The sequence below is a fragment of the Pleurodeles waltl genome, chromosome 7, assembly GCF_031143425.1.
Source record: "Pleurodeles waltl isolate 20211129_DDA chromosome 7, aPleWal1.hap1.20221129, whole genome shotgun sequence".
Classification (NCBI taxonomy): Eukaryota; Metazoa; Chordata; class Amphibia; order Caudata; family Salamandridae; genus Pleurodeles; species Pleurodeles waltl.
In genome coordinates this window covers 1,053,241,201-1,053,264,721 of record NC_090446.1, presented here as the reverse complement: position 1 = coordinate 1,053,264,721, position 23,521 = coordinate 1,053,241,201, and the positions used below count along the sequence as shown (strand labels likewise).

Genomic DNA, 23,521 nt, shown 5'->3' with positions numbered 1-23,521 from the left:
ATAAATCTGCCTCCCCAATTCCCCCGGGGAGCGACCCTTGCCTAAGGGGTCGCTCCCCTTGTGTGACATTGGCGCAAAAAAAAATCCCCGGTACCTAGTTGTTTCTGCCCCCTTGGGGGCAGATTGACCTAAAATCGGCCGATCTGCCCCCAAGGGGGGCAGAAATGGTCTAAATACAATTTGCCCCCCAGGGGAGCAACCCTTGCCTAATGGGTCGCTCCCCATCTCTAAAAAAACAAACAAACACAAAATAAAACACAATTCTTTTTTAGCCCTGGCGCCTAGAGGTTTCTGCCCACCCTGGGGGCAAATCGGCCTAATAACAATAGGCCAATCTGCCCCCAGGGGGGTCAGAAATTACCTAAAATAAATTTGCCCCCCGCCCCTCCAACCCTCCCGTGGAGCGACCCTTGCCTACGGGGTCGCTCCCCTTGCGTGATATTGGCGCAAAAAAAAAAATCCCCGGTGCCTAGTTGTTTCTGCCTCCCTTGGGGGCAGATTCACCTAAAATCGTCCAATCTGCCCCCAAGGGGGGCAGAAATGGTCTAAATACAATTTTCCCTCCAGGGGAGTGACCCTTGCCTAATGGGTCGCTCCCCATCTCTAAAAGATCAAACAAACAAAACAAAAAAACACGAAAAAAAAATTAGCCCTGGCGCCTAGAGGTTTCGGCCTAATAACAATAGGCCGATCTGCCCCCAGGGGGGGCAGAAATGGCCTAAAAAAAATTTGCCCCCCACCCCACAGGGAGCGACCCTTGCCTACGGGGTCGCTCCCCTTGCGTGACATTGGCGCAAAAAAAAAATCCCTGGTGCCTAGTGGTTGACCTAAAATCGGCCGATGGCCTAAATACAATTTGCCCCTCCAGGGGAGCGACCCTTGCCTAAGGGGTCGCACCCCATCTGTAAAACAACAAAAAAAAAATCCCCGGTGCCTAGTGGTTTCTGCCCCCCTTGGGGGCAGATCGGCCTAATTAAAATAGGCTGATCTGCCTCCCAGGGGGGCAGAAATGGCCTGAAATAAATTTGCCCCCCAGGGGAAGGACCCTTGCCTATGGGGTCGCTCCCATTGCGTGAAATTCACGATAAAAAAACCTCCCTGGTGTCAAGTGGTTTCTGTCCCCCATGGGGGCAGATTGTCCTCTTAAAAATAGGCCAATCTGCCCCCAAGGGGGACAGAAACGGGCTAAATATAATTTGCCCCATAGGGGAGCGACTCTTGCCTAAGGGGTCGCTCCCCACCTCTAAAAAAAAAAATGTTTAAAAACAAAAACAATTATCCCTAGTGCCTAGAGGTATCTGCCCCCAAGGGGGGCAGAAAAGGCCTTAAAAAAAATGCCCCCCCCTGGGAGCGACCCTTGCCCAAGGGGTCGCTCCCTCATGCCAATTTCCTGTAAAAAAAATAAATCCCTGGTGTCCAGTGGGCGTTTTAGCAGCCGGATTGCTTGCAATCCGGCTCCTAAAACGCTCAGAGAGACTTCAAAGGGAAGGAAATTCATTTCCTTCCCTTTGAAGCCTCTCCGGCCTCCTCCACGTGATTGTGATGCTTTGCATTTCTCTTCCGATCGCGCTGGATGGCAGGAGGCCTCTGTGATTGTCAGCGCGCGATTGCGCGCTGACGTCACAGGGGGGTTGGGGGGGTCGGGGTGGAAGAGGAAGGGCTTCCCCTTCCATCCCTGCCTTGGGGGGGTGGGGAGAACCCCACAGAGGGAGCGCTAGCGCTCCCTCCGGGCTCTGTGCCCAGGACGTAATGGTTACGTCCTGGACACACGAGCACTGTGCCTCAGGACGTAACCATTACATCCTGGGCACAGAAGGGGTTAACTTACAGCTCATTCGTGTAATGCAAGAATTACTTTACACCGATTGGAGTATATAAAAAAACTATCCCTCGTAAGGGTGAGTTCAGTTTCCGGTATGAAATAGGTTTTGTTTGTTTGTGGTTATTACTTTGACCAAAACACACCTTTTTAAGAAAAATGGCATGTGACACAAGGGTGTAATATATAGATTTGTAGAGCACTTTTTGAGTACAAAAGCATGTTTCAACACTTTAGTGAGGTTATGGGTAGTTCTGAACTTTTACTTTGCATTTTTATTCAGAATGTGTACACCCGGTGTTTTTAAGGTAACAGTAAGTCTGATTTTTGAGATTCAGAGTCATGGAGTCTACATTTTTTGTTTGTATTTATTAGGTATGGCTCTCTCCATTAGTCCTGAGGAGGCCCATAGTTGAAGGGGCGGAAACGCATCGACTATATATTATTGGGAGGTTGCAAGCAAGATTACATTTCTCCCTTAAGGACTTTACATCACAGGCCTTTCTATTTTTTCTCCTTTGAAAATAAGGATGTTTTAGGTCTGTGATAGATGAGGCAACCATCTCTCAGATGTGGATTCTCTATATAGTTGTTAATAAATACCACATGTCTTCTGGAACAAGGAGAGGATTGTTGGACCAACCATTGATGTTCTATGTTTTATGTTTAAGTGTTTTATGGATGTGATGTACAAACGAAAATGTTTTGGATGTGCTTACTTTTGCTATTGTACACAAAAGATTGATGTAACTAGAGCGGTTGTCTTAGTTGATGGGATTTGCAAAGATGTTTTGATAAAAGAGCAATTAAATTGCATGCTTAATGATTGATTCATTGCTTCATTGAATGTGACTTAAGATTGTATTTTTTCCTACTATCTATCTCACTTTAATTCACACACTTAGGCCCTCATTCTGACCTTGGCGGGCGGCGGAGGCCGCACGCCAAAGTCCCGCCGTCAGGTTACCGTTCCGCGGTCGAAAGACCGCGGCGGTAATTCTGACTTTCCCGCTGGGCTGGCGGGCGGTCGCCTTCAGACCGCCAGCCAGCCCAGCGGGAAAGAGGCTTCCACGATGAAGCCGGCTCGGAATCGAGCCGGCGGAGTGGAAGCTGTGCGACGGGTGCAGTTGCACCCGTCGCGTATTTCACTGTCTGCGCAGCAGACAGTGAAATACATGTAGGGGCCCTCTTACGGGGGCCCCTGCAATGCCCATGCCAGTGGCATGGGCACTGCAGGGGCCCCCAGGGGCCCCGCGACCCCCCCTACCGCCATCCGGATCTCGGCGGTCCGACCGCCGGGATCTGGATGGCGGTAGGGGGGGTCGGAATCCCCACGGCGGTGCAGCAAGCTGCGCCGCCGCAGAGGATTCAATGGGGCCGCGGTACACTGGCGGGACCCCGCCAGTGGTGCCGGTCCGACCGCGGCTTTACCGCCGCGGTCGGAATCCCCATTGGAGCACCGCCGGCCTGTCGGCGGTGCTCCCGCGGTCCTCCGCCCTGGCGGTCAAAGACCGCCAGGGTCAGAATGACCACCTTAGTCACATAAAAATCCTCACAGTGCCATGAAGAAGAGCCGCCACTGGCCCAGGGACAACTATCCATCAAACCATTCCATCCACTCAATCATCCATACTTTCACTTATCCATCTCCCCTCTCAGCCATCCATTCATCCATCTGTTCAATCACCCATTCATCCTTTGGCTCATCCATCCACCCCTCGCTCCATCTATCCATCCCTTCACTCCTCCCTTTGGCTCATCCATCTATCCACCTTTCCACTCAGCCATCCATCCTTCTACCCATCCATCTATTCATATAGCCCTCCATTTGCCCTTCCACTCAGCCATCTGTCCTTTCACTCACTCATCCATCTACTCATCTATTCATCCATCCATCAATTCACCCTTTCATTCATCCATCCATCCATCCTTTTATCAGACATAAATCTACCCTGCATTTCACTCATCCATCTATAGTTTTACTCATCCACCTTTATATACATCCTTGCACTCATACATCTTTTTGCTCAACCATTCATTCTTTCACTCCATCCATCCACTCATCTATCCATTTACCCATCCACTCATCCATCCTTTCACGTAGTCTACCAACCATTCATCTTTTCTCACATCATCCATCACTCCATCCATCCACCCTCCCTTTCACTTATACAACCTCCCTTTCACTCTTCCATTCTTAGGTCCATCCTTTCACTCATTCATTCATGCATCTATCCATCCACCATTTCATCCATTCATCCATCCACCCATCATCCTTTTACTCATTCACTCTCCCAAGCTAAGTATGAGTCTTTGTCTGCTGAGCTGCAGAAAACAGAGACCCATCAAAAACTCCACCCCACTGTAGCTGCTAAAGCAGGAGAGGTGGGGGATTGACAATATCCCTGATGCAGGCAGAACCTTAACTGCACACTTTCCTTTTAGTCCACTAGTGCAATTTTTGTTCTTAGCTGGCTACTTCCCTCTCTTGGGCATCTATGGTCGAGTTAAGAAGCACTCTGTCATGCTCAGCTTAATAACATTTTTTTCAAAGTGAAACCAAATGTAGTACTAAACACATGCTACTACCAGGAGAGCAGCCCCCTGCACCCCACCTATAACCTACTCCTCTGTGATGACCAACAAATTGTTGCCACCCTCTCCCTCCTTGTCTCATTTGCCTGCCCCCACCCCCAGCAATTGAAGAGGATGGAGTTTTGTAACTCCTCCCAGGGACACTGTTTATGCGCCCCAAAAGCAACCAGATCACTTGCTTTCTAATTTAGTACTCCCTCTCTTGTGATGTCACTGCTGTAGCTTGTGCCTGAAGGTTGAACTAGCATGTCAGGAGCACTGGCTGTTAGGTCACTAGGGATCTTTCTGCCTCCTACTGGGGTGGATACCTCTGGGGTCCCATCCACAGGAGTTGGAGAGTTCTCCATGACACCCACACTGACCTGAACTGTCATGGAGATCCCATGTTACCTTCCTCAGAAACCGCCCAGGATAAAACCAGCAGAACAATGGCCTGATACTGTGTAGTTTCTGGTCTACATGCACCGCCTGCCTATGGAAAGGTTCAGGTTTTGGTAGGCTTAACTTTTTACTAAGGTGCTGGTAATTTGATTCGTTAAATTGTTAATGTTAAAGAATGCAAATATGTGAAAATAATTACTTCAGTAGGAAGTTGATTAAAAACCTGGGAAAATATTTTTGTAGACATTTGCATTTCCTGGGTTTCCAGAATTATCAGTGATCACTTGGAACAGGCAAACATTTTCAGCACAAACGTTTGGTCGAAATATCGACCTGCAAAGCGTCCTGATAATATTATCGATGTCAAAATGTCACCACGTGAAGTTAATAGTAGTAAACCTACTCCAACCTTGATGAATGTTTTGGTAGCAGCTATACAGGTTGTGATGTTTCTGTAAGACAATATTTCAAAAACGGTATTGAAAACTACGGCCCTCCAAAATGCTGTCACTGCTTCACCTAGATGCCAATGCATTGATTGCCCAGTGAAAACATTCTTTATGTTTATTTATGTAATTTCTTGAGTAGAGCGCTGCATGCCGCAAACACAGGTGGAAGGGGCTAAACGGGATTTCCAGTGACTCTGCTAAAGGAGCAAAGGACGAGAGGCTGAGCGAGGGTCAGTTGTGTCCTATGGTGGGTCTAATTGCACCATCCAAAATTATGTGCACTTTACAAGCACCTGCAGAGAGGTCAAGATGAGCAAATATTAAATATTCGTTAATTAGTTGTGTTGTGTTAGCACATTGGAACAAATAGTTGGGCTAGGATGAAATGGTGAACTGGGCAAAGAGCTAACATGGGGATAATGAGTTTTTCAGACCACCCCAGGGGTTCTACTAATTTAATACATTTACTCCAAGGCAGGGTAAACAAAGAGTAAATGTTACATTTGATAACTTCGACTGACATGGCTACAATCCTCTTGCATGATTGTGATTTTCAATTGTGCACTATTTTGCTATTGTTTGACCTTTTATATAACTTTATTTGCAAAAACAAGTATTGAAATTTGTCGTCTTTTCCTCTTTTTTTAGAGCTTTTTCCTAGGCCGCGCCTCGTCGCATCAGCTATGGACATCAGTGAAGGAGGCGACTTGTCGCTCTCATGTTTCATCACTGGTCAAAATCAGACTGCACTCAATTTTTTCATTGAGAAGGACAGGGCATTGAGAAAACCTATGAAACAGTACGGCAAGTTCAGCAAAAAAGCAGAGGAAAAGGACAGCGGCTCTTATGTCTGTGGAGTCACAATGCAGAACATTACCAAGATAAGCAGCCTGGTGAAAATATTAGTTTACGGTACGTTTGGTAAGGCGGCTTTGGCAATAACTTGTGGTTTGGAAAGACAGTTGTTTACATATGAGGTCCTGAGTTTGCCGGGCAGAAAACTGGCAAATCCACCCCAGGAGATTCAAGTTGAGAATGTATGAGAACATCAGGGATAAGAACTAAAGGGAAGGGCCACCATGTTCCATTAGCAGTATTGCTATTGGCCGCTAGAGGCACACTAGTGTGTGCATTTCACTTGGGCTTGTGTGCTATGAAAGTTTGGTATGGCTGATCAGTGTCAGGTTTTGCATCACACCTTTTGTGTTCAATTTGCTGAGGTTAGGTAAAGATCTTTCAGGACCAGTTCAGGAAAAGAGGGGGATCCAGCTTGATCCGAGATACAACAGCTATATTGAGCTGGAACCGAGATCTGGCCTGGACCCACTGAAATATGCTGAATGTGTCCTGGTATAATGTACAGGCACCGGGACGCATTTAGCACCTGAATTCTCGCTGTTCTCCATTCCGAGCAGCTACCTGCAGGCGGGGTAGTGGCTTTCCTATTTTCATTTCCAGCCGGGCCTCAAAACAAAGTCCGAATTTAAGGGGCTTTCAGCCTTCCATTTGGTTGGAATATGATCCTGGCTGGGTACTATCTGGAGCTGCTTCACCTAGATGCCAATGCAACTGAGAGAACCAAAGGCTCACAGGTTATCACTTCACAAGTATTTAATAGAAACATCAAAGCAGTTTTTGACTTTGTTCAACCCTCGTATATAAGCCATATGCAGGCACTCTAAGAATGTCATATACAGTCTTCTGTCCGAGTAGTTACACAAATAACAATTTAACTCGCACTTACCAATTTATTATTTTGTTCAGTTCATTAATAGTGCTACTCATCCCAATGCAGGAGGTTAGCTGGCTTCATATAACGCACACATTAACAACAAATCAAACATGTGAAACTCAATGTACAGGATGTTGTAGTTAAGATAATGAGGGTTGCAAGGTGTATCCCTCACATATCAATACTAGTAGGCATTAAATGCTAAGAATGCATGGTCATGAAAAAACTCAGTTTAATGATTGAAAACGTAACCGAGTGCCCGGGGCTGTTCATAGGTACAAGTCTACTCGACACAATCCTTTGTTAGCAGCCTTATAATAAAGACAGACTAGGACACAAACAAGGTTCTAAACCCATGCCTTGCAGTTTGCTTGCAGCTCCTTGTTGCTTGTTAATAGTTCACTGTGCTACATTAGAAGGATTGCAATTTATGAACTGCAAGTAACAAACTCATCTCTGTTTCAAAAGCACTTACCTAATTCACTTACCTATCTCCATACAATAAAAATCTGTCATCTCCATGTTACATGAGGTGCTTTGCAGGAGAAATATTAACCCTCTATTCTACTTTACAAGTTAAAGAAAAACACAAATCTCATCTGCAACTGCCCTAACCACCAGAGTTATCCTACTGTAATGAAATAACTTATTTTGATTGATCATCCCCAAAGTTTTGGACTAATATCTGCACCTGGGAGGATCACCTTCTCTAACTCAGGGAAGTGCTTCAAGCCACGCAGGGCTGGCTATCAAGGCAAGCAAATGCCTGGTAGGTAAAGGTTCTGTTGTGTACCTGGGCCACCAATCAGTTGGAGATCAGTCTAAAAATCCAGACAATTCTGGCCTGGGAAGCTCCCAAAATACAAAGCCAAGCCAGAGCTTTCTTGGCCTGAATACGTACTACAGAAGATTTGCCAAAGGTCATGGTACCATAGTGGAACCTTTGACAGAGCTAACCGCCAAGAAACGGCCCAGAAAAGTAATTCGTACTGATCAATATCAAAAGGCCAGTGCTCAGCACCTGTCCTAAAGGCACCTGGTTTGTTGAGTTTGTTTTCTAAAGTGATGCTTGAGATCACGGGACTGGTTCAGCTCTGTCAAAGCTGAATGACCAAAGATCGACAGTTGCCTTTTTTTGGGTGGTGACTCCTCCCCACAGAGCAGTATTGGAGTGCCATTAAGAGGGGGGCCTTTGCTATGGGTTGGTCCCTGAAGAAGCTGAGACCTTACCTGTTTGGGACTCACTTCAGAGTTCAAACTGACCACAGGGCTCTCAAGTTGTTGATGTAGATGAGAGGAGAGAACCCCAAACTGCTGAGGTGGTACATTTCTCTAAAGGGTACGGACTTTACAGTGGAACATAGACCTGGTCCTGACCAGGCCAATGCAGATGCCCCTTCCAGGTTCTTTCACTTACATGATGAGAGCTACCAGGACAAAGGTTAGTTGCCCATCACCTTTCATCTGGAGGGGTGCTTTGTAAAGAAATACCTGTTTTTGCATGATCACCCCCAAGGTTTTGGACTGATGCTGCTTGTTTTTCGAATCTGAGAGTGCCCTGATGCCTGCGAACCAGACCTTCTAACCCCTTACAAAATGTATGTTGAATTTGCTACCCCAAATTGGCATAAACTGACTTACCTATAAGTCCCTACTAAATGGTGCCAAAGGTACGCAGGGCACATATGACAGAGTGCCCACCCAGAGCTGCAGCACTGGTTGTGCCACCCTGTGTGTAACAAAGTACCAAATGGCTTCTAGCCTATCACTGCAGCCTGGAAGAGCAGTTTTAAACTGCCAGTTTGACTTTGCGATTTAAATTAGTGGCAGAGCCCCTTTTCCCTTAACTATATATGTAAGTCTCCCCAAAGAAAGGCCTTTGGAGCTCTAAGGCAAGGAGCTATATATTATTAAGTAGTACATATATGTTTAATATGTCCTTACAGAAAAACTTTAAAACTTTTGTTTTTGCTGTGGAAAGGTTAGTAGTTCCTTTTGCTAACACAGAATTAATGGCTGACCTCTCAGCCCGGCTAACTGCTTTATGGGACTACTACAATTGTATCAAATTAATCATGGCATTAAACCCAACTTAATGCCCTAGTCAAATTTAATGTCACCTGTAAGGAAAGACAACTTTCAGAAAGTTGCCACTTTGTTGCCCAGTTTGTTCAGTGGCCTCACCCATCTGCTGGCCACCAGACCGCCTTCTACCATTGTGGAGAGTAGTGTGAATGACTTCCATGCTCAGGAACAATAGAAGCACGCCACAGGGAGAGGTGTTACCTACCCCTTGGGGGAAGCCACTCACTGTGTTGGCCTAAAAGGCAAGCTTCAAATGTGAAGCCACCTTTGGTGGACAAATGGCGATCAAACTACTAAAGCTTTGTGCCTTTGTTCAGGTAGACAGGCTAGCAGAGGAATAGAGAGAAGAGACCAGTGCCCAAAACGTTTTTCCCATAAGCATGTAGTCTATAGGTAGCTACACCTTTAGGTTGCGCTACCAAGCTCCTAACATCCAAGGAAGGGTTCAGACATCCTGAGAGTAGGCAGAGTAGTGCACGCTGGGATTGCTAGATGCCACACATATCCGGAAGTCATCACAGGGCAGGAGGATCATGTTAGCCCATTGGCTAATGATCACATCATCCCCCCAGGGCACTTTCTGGGTACAGATATGACACCCCTGGCCCCCTGAACCTGAGATCATGATGGAACTGGAAAAAGACCAAAGTAGGACTTTCCTGCTGACCCCTCGTCCTGGCAAGATAGGCTGCACCGACTGCTGGACTGTACCTGCTGCACTTTGGGCTAGCAAAGAGAGGATGGTGCCTCTGTCTCTTGGCTCATGGAAGGAACGCTCCCAAGCCTCAGACCCAAGAGGTACCTCCAAGGGTCAGTCAGGTGACTGTTTAGAACCAGGGCCATCAAAGCTGAAAAAGACCATTCCAGGAAGCCAGTAGCCACTTTCTTTGAATCGCCACTGACTGCTGCTGGGTGACTCAAGAAACCAATCCCCAATGGCCAAAAGTTGCACCTGAGTCTTCTTGACCCCGGAGTGTCATCGGAGTCCAGACTGGTCACCAGCAAGGGACACCAGCTTTCATCAAAGGATACTGTTTTACACACCAGATCAGTAGCCCTAGTCAGCCTTCTACTGGCTTAAAGAGGACTTAGAGGGGCGCTAACCTCTGTGGTCAAAGTCACCCCAACTTACCCATGGATGGGGGAATAACTACAAGGACACTCACATTGACCGCACAGCACCTAGAGCATCTTTCAGCATCCTTCATCCCCAGTAGCAAGACCACTCCATTAAAGCCTGAATGTAAAGTGTGGAACGGGATTTGAGACTACTTTGGTGACTAGGTAACTGTCCAAATTCTCCTTAGTGGCCTCCTTGACCTCCTCCCTGTCAGATTTGGTTGCCACACTCGGGCTGCAGTGGTCAAACACAACTCTTCCAAACTTTTCAAAACTTTCTAGACTTTACAGTTACCAATGCTTGTTTCACTTTGGGCCAAAAAGCTGAGATTTATGGTATACTTAAAAATCTATGTCTCTGAAACTCTGCGGTGGATTTTGCTCATCTTAGTGTCTAAAAATTCATAAAAATATAATCTACTTTTATAAATTGGTGTCATATTTCTTTTGTGTTGTGTAACTTTCTTATTTCGTTGTTTGGTGCTTCTAAATGCTTTACACAAGATCCTTCATTTAAGCATTGCTGCTTGAAGCCACAGCTACCTAGGGTTAAGCTAAATGTTTTACAAATGAGCCTGACTGGACCCATGACAGTTGTGGGACTGTATTAACAGTAGGGTTCACAACCCTGCAATATAATGCACCACAATCCTTACACCTACTATTACTATAATCCCCTAAAATGTGTTGCATATCACAAGTTCTCTGCAGCAGGTGCCATACACTCATAAGATATTTTAAAATGCAACCCATGTGACCAATTAAGCTAGAGCACATTCCTCCTTGCTCCCATTTGTGACAGAGTTTGTAAAACAAAATCCATGTATGCATTGACTCACAGACTCTGGCTCGGTTCCTAAAGACTACACTCCCTTTCAGTTGCCACACTTTGACCCCAAATTATGCATCCCCAGAGTAATTAGTTTCCAGTTCCAGCACTGCCTAGGAGCAGTGTGGAGCAGTGTTGAGGCTAATTTCACAGCTAGTCTTGCCTTGAGTTCTTCTCTGCAACTCAAACTGCTCTGAACTCGAAATTCACAAGTGAGTTGAAGTTTTTCGAGGTCCTGAACTTTTAGGTTGTAAGCTCTGAGGGAAAGGGCACTTTTTGAAACGTGTTTTGAATTCTTGTGCAGAAGGGCAGACATTTATTGGGCACAACAGCAGTTAAAAAAAAAAAGTACTGGATATGTCGACTGTCATTCACTCCCGTAGTTAGCCACAGATTGGCGGTTTTTATACCGTGTAAATGATGTACGGTTTCTTCACCGCGGTCTGCTAAACTGAATAGTCCAGAAGCGAGGCAAGCAGCAAGAGCTGCACTCAGCATCTCTGCCAGCCTCCGAAGTGGTGCATGGCATTGGGGTGCTTGGAACAAACACAAGTTAAAAACATATAAATAGCAATGTTCCCCACCACAGTTCCCTGGCTGGGGCGGGCTGGATAGGGGAGTATCAGCCCTCAGCAAGGCTTTGGAAAATAAATGGTGTTGTTCAGAAATATTTAAGCTTTTGCATTGATTTGGAAGAAAGATACAATCTGCAGTCAGACTCACCTGCAAATCTTCGAAAATTCAACAGGTTCCTGCGACTGTTTTTAAAATGTTCAGCCTCACGTAAAGGATGGCAACTCAGCTTTGGGAGTGGAGCCATCACTCATCTCTGCGTCACCGTCGGGCGTCTGCCCCCTTGCAGCTATATGTAAATAATGTTTTGCACTTTATTACATATTGCGCTGTGGTCATATCCTTTACCTACTACTTCATTTTTGCTCCTCTTTTGCTATTTCCGTTTCTCTGAAGCTTCTAGTCCCCACCTTTGTCTCTCAGAAGCTATTGCAAGTGATCCCTAAACAAATGATCAGGAAGGAAAGGAGACAGAAGGAGGGAAACCACACTGAAAAACATTATTGGTCTTTCAATGGTTGTTTTGAATGTGGGTGCCCTGTGACCCTAACATTTTACAGCTCAATAGCTCTTCCAAGAGTTGAGGGGATAGGAGATGGTGTTGACCTCGAATCACGAGGCATTGTGTCCCAGAGTCAAGGTTCAAAACAGCATTTCAAAATAAAATCAAATAAGGAAAGGACTCACTCAAAAAAGCGAGTTCTAGAGTGAAATTTAGGAAAACCATGGCTGCTTCATACAAAATTCAAAAAGGGCACATACATTACAGACATAAAGAAGTGCAGTCGCATTACATCTCATTTAAATGCATAACATCATTGCCATGAAGGCTGTCAGTAATAGAAACAATGCAGAATAATGGGCAACATCAGAAATAGGATAAGTCTTAAATGTGCAGTGCGAGAAATTGGGTTGTTGGGCTGTTAAACCTTCTCAAGCAGCAACCATGATCCTTGTAAAGGAAAACAACAAAAAACATTACATTAACTCATAATTAACCTTCTGGTAGCTTGGTGCAAAAGCAGTCAGCATTAACTTAAAGGCAATGTGTAAAGCATTTATGCAGCACATAACCAGCAATGAAACACAATCAAAATCCCACACTACTTTAGAACAATGGAGTGCAATGTATAAATAAAATGAGACCAAAATGACAAACATCCAATCAGTGGATCTGGAGATATGCATTTTCAAAGGTTTAGGTAATTACAGCACCTAAAAGCACAAAGCGCCACTTGAGGTCATCTGAGTGTTTTAGAACGGGAGAAAGTGCATGCTCAGGCCACCCATGACACAGTACATGCTGGATACAGGTACCAGGTTAGTCCTGCTGAAAAATGTAACTTCTCAAAGTCAGGCGCTAAGAGTTCAGTTTGTGGTGGAGGGGGCCACGAGGAGCAGGGAGAGTGTTGCGAGGGTTGTCGCTTGTAGCGGGAAGTTTCTGTCAGGCGTTACAGATGGTTGTTGCTGAAGCTTTGCGTCGGTGGCTACCATGGGCTTTCGATGCTGTAGTGTGAAGTGCAGATCTTGTATTGCCTGTCATAGCTGGTGGTCTCTGAAGCACAAGGAGTCTTCAACTTTATGCTTTTGAACTCAATGTAATAGTGGCCATTGAGAAGTTGATGCTGCCATCAGGACTATAGGTGAATGCTGACAACTCTTTGGTACATTCCTTCCCGCGATCTGAGCAGGTTGGTGTTCTGAATTTAAGATTATCAGTAGTAACAGCAGTACAATCTTCTTTCAGATTCCTGGTTATGCTGGAACTTGCAGGTTTCATGGACGTGTCCAAGATAAATTAGTAGCAGCTATTTATTAGCCTGAGAATTGCCCAGTGCCAGAGCTGCAATCTACTTAAAGCTGTCTGAAGTTGTCAAAGTGAGAAGAATCATGCATGGCTGTAATGTCTAAAATGCACAAATTCATAAAAGGCATTCAAGGAAAAAACTGACTTGTTTAATTTTCTTACCTCCAAGCTGAAGTTTGCCACGTTGGCCCCACATTAAGAGAGTGCCATAAAGACTATGCACAGCAGGGAGTGCAGCGCCATCTGCATCTTTCTAGCTTCTTGAAACCAGTTGTTGTGAATTTTGAGTACTTTTTTCTGGCGAGTTCAGGAGGTGGGAAACAATGAAGGAGGATGGGTAAAAGGTTGGGGGCAGTGAGGCAACGGGGGTAGGGCAAGCAACAATGTGAAAGAGGGTTGATAGGAAGGGGTGTAAGTAAAGGAAGACAAGTACCTCTGAAAGTAAGTGGCCAGCAGTGGAAGGACACGTGCCAAGGAAGCAGTACTTAAGTCAGTCTCCAAGATTGGGAGGAACACAAAAGGGGAAGTGAAGCCGACACTTGCTGTCCAAGGAGAAACAAAGAAATTAAATGATGAAGCCAACCAATGGTAAGCAGCAAGCGGGCTCTAAGCCCACTGTGAGTAAACAAAATGTCTCACAAGCTGGGTGCTGGATGCATGTGTACATGTAAGGGTACAATACATATATATATATGAGTTCTGGACAGTATATGTGCTGTGAGTGTGCACTGAGTAAATGTGTCTGCAAGGGTGCATTGTAAGGAGGGCTTTGAGTTCCATTTTAAGAAGCCCAGCCTATCTGGTGAGGACATGGCGAGGAGAGGAACCTCTCCAGAAAGATTTGTGGATTGCTGCCTTCCTGGTTGCCAACAAGGACACATGCTCAAGGGAAAAGGAAGCGACTCCCTTTGCATTTCAAAAGACTGCTTTTTGATTCAGTGAGAGATCACAATTAAAGTTCCTGGACACATCTCAGGAAAGGAGATGGGGCTGATAAGGGCATCATAAAGAGTAGTGCTAAGGGTATGGAATTACCCTTTTGAATGCACATATCACTGTGGGTGACATCCAGGTGTGAACTCTGGTCACTCCCATTAATTGTTTGCAGACAATCCGCTACGGAGATGTGCCTGCTGTGACAGACATCTTTCATGAAGGAAGAAAAGAATAAGTGCCCACTTCAAAATGAGCAGAACTCCAACATAAAACGTCAAAGACCTTCCATCACATTTCTTGTCTGGAAACGAACTATAAGAAAGGGAGGTTGAGTCTCCAAAGATGTGTCATCTAGCAAGCAGCCAGATGAGCTTTATGAGAAGGAGAAGCTCTGCAAGACTTCTGTCTGTGACCAGCTAGTCACCCTGCTGTGTGAGGGGACATCATCCAGGGAAACCAAGACCACCTGCCCTGGAGCGTGATGCACCAGCACCTGCCTGCTTGCTAAACCCAGTGTGCCATGTGAGGAAGAGGAGAGTGTTGGAGGGGGTGAGGTCCAGTGGGGAGCCCTGCTCTGAGGACTCGCTGTGCAGATTCTGTTGTGCACTGTTCGGGCTGTGGTTTCTCTTATCTTTTCGGATGCCCTGTGGAGATATTTACTTTACAGGATTGTGTATCGGTACTGCCAGAATTGCGGTCAGCCTTTCACAAATGTTGAGTCCTCAGAGTTTCCATATATAAATTTGGATATTGTACATCGGGTTTGCATCTGCTTGGCTCTGTGCTTCATAATCTCTATGGGAGAAACTGGGTAGCTCTGGCCGCCCTGTGGATTTTTAATTTGTGAATCCCTAGTGGCATCTAACTAGTCAGATTGATACTGGACCACAGCCTTCATCACACACTTACTTTCCCTTCCATCTCTGCATCCTGAAGAAGGTGGTCCCCCGCTGTGCAGCTCCACTGAAAAATGTGTCGGCACGTGGGAATGAAAAGATCACCATCTGCACAATTACGGGACTCCAGTCGGGAGCCAAAGGACTGAATTGCCCCCGCCAGGGAGAAATTGAGTTACCACATTGCTGTAAGCAGGAAGGTGCTCCGATCGCTGGGTAAAGAGGCCCACTACTCCGGAGAGTGAACCTGCACCCACCTGACAGTGCCTTGTGTACCATGAGTGCCTGACTTTTCTGGGCAGGATCTGGTCTTGTGAGTGCCTGCGCTGAGGGCACCCGCTGTAATGCCAAACGCTTGCGTGCTGCAGGAGAGGGTAAGACTTGAACAAGGACCTTTGCGACCCAGAGGGACTTACTGCTGAAGTTGCGGCAGCACCATAGGCACTTTTAACTGAAATCCAGAATAGTCTAAAGGGAACTCTTGAGTAGCACTAATAGTTTGTATTCCCTGATGCGGCCACCAGAGAATGAGGAATAACCCTGAACATGTTACACGAAGGACGGTGGGAGGGATTCGCCTGACAACTACTAGAGTCCCAACCTCATGGGGGATTGTGTTGTAACATTTGAATGTTGTATCACTTGCATGTGTAGAGTTATAAATAAAACACTACTTTTAATTGTAAAAGCAAGTTTTTGGCTGGGCATTGATTTATTGTTTGTAATGTCTGCACTTTGAGTTATGAGTCGTATTTACTGACCTGTATCTAAATCTGCCCCAAAGGAGCCTTGGCTGCTCTACCACATCTACCACTGAGAGTAAGGTGAAGAAGGGGTACTTGGCCAAGTTGAGCAGTATCCATAGTAGGTTGGCCATAGGACACCCTGAGTAAAAGGCCTCAACTACCATGGTTGGGCCCAGTAGCCCCTGCTGCCCTGTGACCCTCCAAAAGGGGTTCTGACAACCATGCATGATTTTTGTTTGGAAATAATAAACTTTTTATGTTATTTAAAAAGGGATGGGTAAAGGTAAAAGGAGGTATGGATGATTTTAGGGATTGGAGTGGGTAGGGATAAAGGGAGGTAAGGGTGATTTTAGAGATCATGAGGGGGTAGAAGTAAAGGACGGTAAGTGTGATTTTAGGGTTTGGGGTGGATAGAAGTAAAGGCAAGTAACGGTGATTTTAGTTTTCGAGGGTGGGTAGTTTCTCACTAACTCATAATCCTAGTTGACTTACAAGCAAAACAAAAAAGAAGGACACAAGCAGCATGGAAATTCAATAATCAAGAAATCAATCAGTGCTTGGTCCATGCTTTCAAGAACAAACACATGGCAACACATTGAAAGCCAACACACACTTACATGTGCTTACCAATGAAAAGCAAGAACATAAGAGTGACAATGAAGCCAACCAATGGTAAGTAATGAGCAAGTACTTGATCCATGCTCTGAATAAAAAAAACATGGATACAAATTGGAAACAGGCTAACATATGCTTACCAATGAAAAGCAAGAAAATAAGAGTGACAATGAAGTCAACCAGTAATAAGTAATGAGCAAGACCTAAGACCTTTTTAGTTTTTTTTTTTCACGTAACAAAAGATCTTTGCACACAACAGTGCGTGCACTGTCTCAGGCGAGACCGCATAAACGATACACTAAGTGTGCATGTGTTGCCTGGTGAGGAGAACTCATCCAGGGTATCATACACAATTTTTGTATTTAGAACACTGACAGGCAATGCTGGGTTTGAGCGGAGGCGGACCATCAAGCAAGCCTCACAGCTCTCTAATGAAACACTTACTAGTGTGTTAGTGAAGGCCCTACAATACGGGAGCAGACGGTGTGCTTGATGATCCGGGTGCTCAGCTATCGCAGCTGAGGAGAACATGAAGCAGAACACTATTAGGTGGCATACCATAAGTAAATAAAAAACAAATGTCAATGCTGTGTGCATGTGTGTGTGTGTTGGGGAGAATTAGTAACAGAGAGTGAGTGACAGAGAGAGTGAGATTGAAAATGAGTGCGAAAGTAAATGAAATAGAGTGACTAAGAGAGTGAGTGACTGAAAGTGAGCCTGAGGGAGAGAGTCAGTGATAGAGAATGAATTGCAGTGAATGAATGGCTGAGTGTGCAGAGAAAATATGTGTGAGTGTGTGTTAGTGACAACCACAGTGAAAGTTAGAGAGTGACTAAGAGAGCGAGATAGACTGATATAAATATTGACAGTGACTGAGAGAGCTAGAGTGACTGAAAGAGTGAGTGACCGAATGAGAGTGAATGACTAAGAGAGTGAGAGTGTGTAAGTGAGCAAGAGTGACAAGTGAGTGACTATGAAAGTGACGGAAGGAGAATGAGCTACAACGTGAGTGTGTTATGGTGAATACGAGAGAAATAGTCAGTGACTGAGAAAGTGGCTAAAAGAAAGAAACAGAGCGACTAAGGGAGAAATAGTATGCCAGCGTGACAGGGAGTGACTGAGAGACAGAGAGTCACATTAAGAGATAGAGTGACTAAGAAAGTGAAATGTAGTGACTGTGAGAGTGACTGAGAGAGTGAATGACAAACTGAAAGGGTGACTGAATGAAAGTGTGATAGAGGGAATGACAGAGTGACTGAGAGAGTGACATGGCTAAAGCATCAGAGTGTGCTGTGAGAGAGACAGGGAGTGACTGGCAAAGTGTCACAGAGTGACTAAAATAGAGAGTGGCAGAGGGAGGCCGAGAGAGATACAGCATGACAGAGAGAGAGAATGAGAGAGAATGAGAGATTGGCAGAGAGAGTGAATGAGATAACGTCTGAGAGAGAGATATAGAGTGGGAGAAAAAGTGAGTGAGGAGTGACTATTAGATATACAGTACTAGAGAGTGACTGAGAGACAGTGTGACACAGGGAAACTGAACGAGATAGAGAGGCAGAAAGAGTGAATGACAGAGTCTGAGAGAGAGATATAGAGTGGCAAAGAGACTAAGAGAGAGATGGAGTGACAAAGAGAATGAGAGAGTATGACAGTTGTGTGAGTGCATAGGCTGGCCATTGGAATGGCTGAGCAATAGAACTGGAACACCAGGGATTCCCTTGACAGAGACCAGTTGGTACAATGTACCAGTGATCCCTGAGTACAGGAAAAATTGTTGGCCAAGAATCCTCCCCTAAGAGAGGTCATTGACATTGTAAAAGGTATGGAGAGCATGTCAAGCTGGGTTATGGAAATGCGTGACATTTCTACCTCAGTTGTTTCCAAGGTAACTGAGGTAGAAAATAAGCGCAAAGATCTTGCAATGTATTCAAGGGCAATACTCAAAGTTATAGCAGAGAAACCCAAAGTGAATTCCAAGTTATTGGAGGACTCGCAACTTAAATCTTACAAGTGTGGCAGTCCTAACAACCTGTCAGAACACCCAAATTGGTTTGCTCGTAATGCCAATTTCAAAAACTGTGGTAAAAAGATTCATTTTGCCTGTTTGTAAAAATACCATGGTGAATGCGGTTGCTGCAATTCCTGAATTGAGTCAGCATGCAATTTTACAAGTGACACTTTCGAAATGTACAGTTGAACAAGTGGGTGATATTGTTGATGGGGTAGTGTGATCATGCACAAATGATGTGATATTGTGATAGGAGGAAAGACTGTACCTGATGTGGCTGATTATGGATCCCCATTCACTCTGACAAGTGATAAAAACTGAGATCAAAGTTTTGGGAAATAGGCTATTACTTTGCTACCACCGGACATCAATCATACAGGCTATGATAGGCAAAAAAATTACTTATTCAGATATACTTTTATGACCATCAATTTAATGGGAAAAGAGACTATTGATAAAGTTTACACGGCCAAGCGTGGGCAACCTTCTGGGGTGGCACCATCAGAGAGATCTTGGTATTACATTGAATCCCAATTCGCCAGATCGACTTATTTTGATGTCATATTAGTGATGTTACAGACATCAGTGAAGAGTTTCAGGAAATGTTTTAGGAGGATTTGGGTTTATTGGAAGGGTTCAAGATTGTTTGAAAGTAAATGCCAAGCCTGTGGTGCATAAGGGTGCCTAATCTCATGCTAAAACCAATAGAAGAATTGGATAGATTGAGGCAATAGAGTCCTCTGAGTGGTTGGCTCTCATAATATTGGCTCCCAAGCACAATGGGACCAAGTTGGGACCCTGTGTTGATCTCAAGGACCTCAGCTAGTGTATTTGGGTGGACCATCAACCCTTGCCCTCAGCTGTAGCTATGTTTGAAGCTGCAAATGTATTTAGTGTCATGGACCTTTCAGTACCCTATCATCAGATGTTACTACATGAAGATTCCAGGCTTTTACTCCCTTTGTTACACTTCTGGTAGCTTTTAGATTTGTGAGAATGCCATTTGGGCTTGCCTTGGCTGCGTCCTGTTACCAGAGGGCGATGAAGGAGGTCTTGTCGGGAATCAACTCAGTGGTATTTTCTTGGTATACGGGAGAGAAAAATCAAGCCATGACATCACTCTAAAATGGTACGGACCATGTTAGGAGACAGAGGGGTCACATTTAAGAGAGTCAAATAAAAGTTTAGGGTGGACACAGTCTCCTATTTAGGGAAACATTATTTCAGGTGATGGCCTTAGTCCTAAATTTGAATTGGCAAAATGTAGCACCCTAACACCCACATCTTCTGACAAGAAACAAGTCAGATCATTTCTAGGGTTATCTGAATATTATTAACGTTCATTCTGAATGTCAGTGTGGTGCAGCCCTTGAGGTTGTTACTCAAGAAAAGAGCTGGAGCTTGTGTGGTCCCCAGAGTGTGAGGAGGCTTTTACCAAGATATATATATATATGTATATATATCATTTTTTTTAAATCTGTTTATTAACTTTGCTAAATATAGTGCAGTGGTTACAAGCATGATCATGATAATGCAATGAGTTACGATATTTGCTTTAGACGCTCCTACACCCATCATAGTGCGTTAACAGATTAATTGCTTATTCAAACTTAAAATGAGTACAAGTTAATGGTTTACTCTTAATTGCATTAATGAAGGAAAGGAATAATAGGGAGAGAAAAGAAAAAGTCACCTTAAGGGAATAGGTGGAGTTCTATTAAATGTCAGAGTGAGAGTCGGGGCAGGGAGAGGGATGGTCAGGGAGGTAGAGGGGCATTTGATTATTGAACTTGTGTTATAGCAGGGTAAAATAGTATGGGGTATGAGAGATCTGTGAGGCTCTGTGTATTGCAGCTGAGTTATTTGTCCATGCTTCACGCGTTTTCAGTGTCTGGGTAGGTCACTGTGCTGGTATGGTTGTGTTATCGGTCTTATTGAGTAATAATCGTGCATTTCGATTTGGTGTTGTGCGTGCAGTTCAGGGGGAACGAGTATCGTTTTTCTCTGCCAGCTGTTCTATGAAAGCTTCCCATACTTCTATTCCTTTGATTACTATTCCCCTATCGCAGAGTGCGTGTAGCGTTTGTGTCTCCGCTGTGGCCCATCGTAGTAAGTCCGATGTCCAATGGCGTGCGCTAGGGGCACTTGGTGATTTCGAATGTGTCGCAATAAGTCGCTTTAATATAATGAACGCCAGGTCTGCGCATCTTTGTTTCTGTTTATCTTAACTGTTTCTGAGACCTTTACCAAGGTTAATAATTAAATAACCAAGATGCCAACTCTAGGACACTTCGATGTGACAAGTGAAACTGTGCTTACCACCAATGCCAGCATGAAAGGGTTGGGAGAAGTCCTTTCACAGATGGTAGAAGGCAAAGCTTTAGCCTCAGGGTCACCCAAGGAGCCTGAGCACTGCTACTCAGTGATTGAAGCTTTAGCCTGCAAGTAGGCTGTAAATCATTTCAAATTCATTTTATGGGTTTTGCTGTCTGTTTTGAAAACAGATCATAGAACTTTAGTCCAGATGTTTGCATGAAGACATGTAGAGAACACCACTACTTCAATTTAAAGGTGAGTTGAAAGTCTGATGGAGTTCAATTTCCTATACTTATCTGGAGCAAGGAATATACCTGCGGACTTTCTGTCCAGGATGCCTCTAAACAAAGATTTTATTTCTGTTATTGAACCTTCTGTGATGTGGGTTAAGGAGCCGGCTTTCAATAAATTGAGGTAGGAAGCATACATTTCTAATGATGGTATGCAGAAACAGGTGTTGAACTATGTTGTTGGAGGTTGGCCATTTTTTAGCAATGTACCAGAGGGGGCAGGGATATTTTGGAATGTGAGAGAAAAGCTCAGCATTGTAAGAAGTGAGCTTTATCAGGGAGAGAGGTTAGTTCCCCCGGTGGGACTGCATGATAAAATCATCACCCTTGCTCATGAGGGACCTTCAGCTAGGAATCTTACTAGAGCCAGAGTGAGAGAACTGTATAGGAGGCTTGATTTGGACAGACAAGTGGAAGGGGTGGTTAGAGATTTATGCAGTGTGCTGTAATGACAATTCAAGGTCCATTAGTACAGTTCCTTCTTTCCTGTTGGTTGTTCCGGATAAACCATGGTGCAAGCTAGATTTGGAAATTGTGGGCCCATTTGAACTATCACCTAGCAAGAGGTTTGTATCAGTGTTAGTGGACTATACTTCCAAATGGGTTTTGGTTGTTGTGTGAATTCATTAGCCACAAAAAGTGTGTTAGAATTCCGGAGGGACATCTTTATGTTGGAGGTATTCCCAAAATCATTGTTGCAGACAATGGTGTTCAATTGGTTTCTCAGGAAATGAAGGCATTCCTGGATGACTTATTGATTATTCATTATTGCACTGCTCTGTTTGCGCCACAAGCAAATGGTTTAGTGGAAAGTATGAGCTTTTTGGTGTAGTCATATGTTCAAACTGAGGTGGAGAAGAGAGTGCCACTTAGAGGGATTTTGCGTGAAAAGCTGTGGGCACACTGCAATGCACCTAAATGTGCAAGTGGTATATACCCCTTTCAGATACTCCAAGGGAGAGTTGCAGGGTCTAAACATAACACTTTATGGTTAAGTTGCATCAGAGAAGTTGAAAGCATGTCTTTATGTAAAATCAGAACGTATCAGGAAAAATACAAGAGGTAGTTTGCTGAAAAACATTGTGTGTGACAGAGTAAGTGGGAGATGGGTAAGATGGTCCATGTGAGAGAGACATAATTCATGGTACCTAAACAAATAACCGAAGTAAAAAAAAATGATTTTCAATGGTGGGGAAATTTGGAGTATGTCAAAGTTATCAAAGTATAATTCCAATACTGACATACATGTGGAGAAGGGAGGCAGGAGCCTAGAAATGCAAGTAGCCGGGAGCTAAGAAGTGCAAGTAGCTCACAGGAGACTTCACGATTTAGGAGGTTACCATTTTAACTCAAGGATTACACTTTACCCATTCTTTGGCTCAGGAAGAATTTTAATTTACCATTATGGTGAGGTCAGCATTGGGATTATACTCTAACGTTTGATACCTTGCTGCTCACTACAGCATTATAATGGAGTAAGGTTTTGTGTTTAAAGTTTAATGTAGTTGTTCTGTAAAGTTTTGGTATTGTATTTTCTTTTACGTTTCCACTGTATTTTTGTTGCATTAGACTTTTTAGTTATTGTTTCATTTCTCTTATTTATTAAATGGTAGGGGCTTGGTGTGTTGTAGCCTGTCCTGTGCTGGCGGTACACCGGCCCCATTAATACTTATCACATCACTTGGAATCTTAGGGTGCCCTAGGCAACCAAGAACAATTTAATTTGTGGCTTGTCCAGAAGTGGCTGTGCTGTCTATTGGTGGACGCAATAAAGACTTAGAAGTCTCCCGTTTTCATCAGTTATTTCTTAACATAATCTTTTTTTAGGCCTGTGTGGAGCTCACGGAGTTCCACTACATGGAATTCCACAGAGTTGATTTACAACTCTGTGGAATACCACAGAGGCAGAGTTCCGTGAGTAGCAGAGTGCCACTGGCGCCTGCCCTAGTAGCACCCTGTCTTGAATGTGTCCAATCTTGACATCGCTAAGCAGGGTCGACCATGCTAAGCTCTTCCGAGATCAGGCGCATTTGGGACAGGGCCGTAGGCAGCAAAAGCTGCCGTTTCAGACCTCTGGTGCACCAGCCTGCTCCATGTACACAAGAGGCCTGGGCAGGCCGGTGCACAAGAGGCCTGAAACAGCAGGTCTCGCTGCCTATGGCCCTGGCCTAAATTCAGGCCAGGGCAGTAGGCAGCGAATGCTGCAATTTCAGGCCTCTTGTGCACCAGTGTGCAAAAAATGAAAGAAAAAAAAACAAACAGTTACCTGGGTCCCCCAGGCGGTCTTCGTTTCCGGAGGCCTGGCTCTCTGCCTCTTTCTGCCCC

The 23,521-nt window shown here is 44.7% G+C and overlaps 1 protein-coding gene across 2 annotated transcripts in view; it reads left to right on the top strand.

The window, feature by feature from the left end:
* PECAM1 (platelet and endothelial cell adhesion molecule 1) overlaps positions 1-23,521 on the top strand; it is a 302,864-nt gene that overhangs the window by 105,829 nt on the left and 173,514 nt on the right. For both annotated transcript variants that reach the window (XM_069199932.1, XM_069199933.1), the window contains exon 6: positions 5,893-6,156. In XM_069199932.1, the coding sequence (XP_069056033.1) occupies positions 5,893-6,156 (264 nt within the window). The remainder of the gene's footprint in view (positions 1-5,892; positions 6,157-23,521) is intronic.